Below are 1,681 nucleotides of genomic sequence, written 5' to 3' on the forward strand. Positions count from 1 at the left end.
ATGCTGGGGGCTGGAAGTGGGATATTTCGCACATCCGGATTCTAGTTTATTCTGTCATCATTCTGTCAATTTAACAGCGTATTGTGAGACGCTTATCTTTCTAACCATTTAACGTCAGTATGTGACCATAAATAAGGTATTCCCCCTTGTAGTAATGTGATAATGCTAATTCACCATATATGGCCTTAACCAAAACACATTTTAGTGAGATAAATGTGCAAAATAAAATAATAGTTGATTATACTCAGTTATTTTTAGGAATCCATATGACAAACTGAATTTGAGGTTTTTAGACAGACATATAGTACATATTCTCTTGGCTCTGATAGGCGTATGACTTAGTAAAAATGGAGTGTTCTTTAGTTTGATTAATGACGGGCTAATTCGTCTAAGAATGCAACTCCCTCTTGCTTTTTTCTCGTCCGTTTAGCGAATTCTAATTCGCTTAAATACATCATTTCACATTCCCAAGGTGTTAGTTCAAATTCCGGACTGAACGGTGTTTTGTCGAATCTAGAATTTGGTAAAAGGAGAATCTTTGGTTTATACGCCAAACTGCAATAGTCAGCAACTTGGTTCAACATCTTCTCAAAGACACTTACTTCGTCTTGGAAGTCAGGGCTTTGTCGCTGGATATCTCGCTGAAACCTCGCATAGCTGTAGTTATAGAGCATTATGTCAGCCATATAACGATTCCGGTAGACGGTTAAAACTTTCGGTGATAAATGCACCTTCCGTTTGCGATGATTAACGTTTTTAATCACATACAAGATGTCTCGGAGTGACCAGCACAACCTTCGTCTAAGCATAACTAAAGATTCATTAAAACGTTCAGTGATTAGGACAAAGTCCAGTTCAGTGTCCAATTTTCGTAACCACCTCTCAATGGCTGTTTTGTTCCGGAAATCGGCTTCCGCAAGTCCCAGGTCATAGGACATACGGTTGTTGGTATAGGAATCCCTAACGTCTGACGGTTCGTATTTGTCCGCGTGCAGCAAGTAGTCCACGAATTCCTTGTCGTCTTTGGGTATTTTGTTCAAGTAGGCGAAACGCCAGACGTGTTTGTAATAATAGAACGATGAGATGAGTTGGCGTAAAGGCTCTCGTACAATAGTAAAGTATACAGAGGTTTGTGGCATAATCCTCTCCACAGCAGATCTGTTGAAGTATTGCATGTGACTGTACACAAGATCAAAACTCAGTTTCTCGGGAATTTTTACCACATTTTTCATTTCCTTTCCAAAAACATTTCTCTTGTTGGGAACTGCTGCGAGGAGCCGATTTGTCTCACCAAATCTTTGAATAACGTTTTGAACGGACGTACCTCCAACTTTATGAATCTTAATGAACGCCACCTTGTGGTGAGGATAACAGCCTGTTTGTGTCAAGGGACGAAACTCCGGTCGTTTTCTTGTGAGGTAAACGATCATGCAGATAACTCCGGCACACAGAAGGCTGAAGCACTGCACGAGCCTCCTGTAAAGAGATGCAAAAATTGAAAGTTTGTCAAAGAAAAAAAGAAATATTTTGTTCCGAACAGTAAATTACCTCCATAAAAAGTGTGTGTCAGGTAACAGTGAGCTCAGTGAACCCTGCTCTGGCAAGAAAATGCCTTCCTAGGGTAAGAAATTCGGGTAATTCTGGCCAGACTATATGAATTTCATGTTGCTTGGCTTATTCA

At 40.1% G+C, this 1,681-nt stretch overlaps 1 protein-coding gene across 1 annotated transcript; it reads right to left on the reverse strand.

The window, feature by feature from the left end:
- Window positions 1-368: 368 nt before the first annotated feature.
- LOC135479401 (galactosylceramide sulfotransferase-like) lies at window positions 369-1,430 on the reverse strand. Its single transcript, XM_064759225.1, has one exon. The coding sequence runs from the start codon at window positions 1,428-1,430 to the stop codon at window positions 369-371; it is 1,062 nt and encodes a 353-aa protein (XP_064615295.1).
- Window positions 1,431-1,681: the final 251 nt, after the last annotated feature.

The sequence above is a fragment of the Liolophura sinensis genome, chromosome 12 (genome assembly GCF_032854445.1).
Source record: "Liolophura sinensis isolate JHLJ2023 chromosome 12, CUHK_Ljap_v2, whole genome shotgun sequence".
In the NCBI taxonomy this organism is placed as follows: Eukaryota; Metazoa; Mollusca; class Polyplacophora; order Chitonida; family Chitonidae; genus Liolophura; species Liolophura sinensis.

Excerpts from the sequence above, each read along its gene's own strand:
- LOC135479401 (XM_064759225.1), bottom strand. The coding sequence starts at position 1,430 with ATGATCGTTTACCTCACAAGAAAACGACCGGAGTTTCGTCCCTTGACA.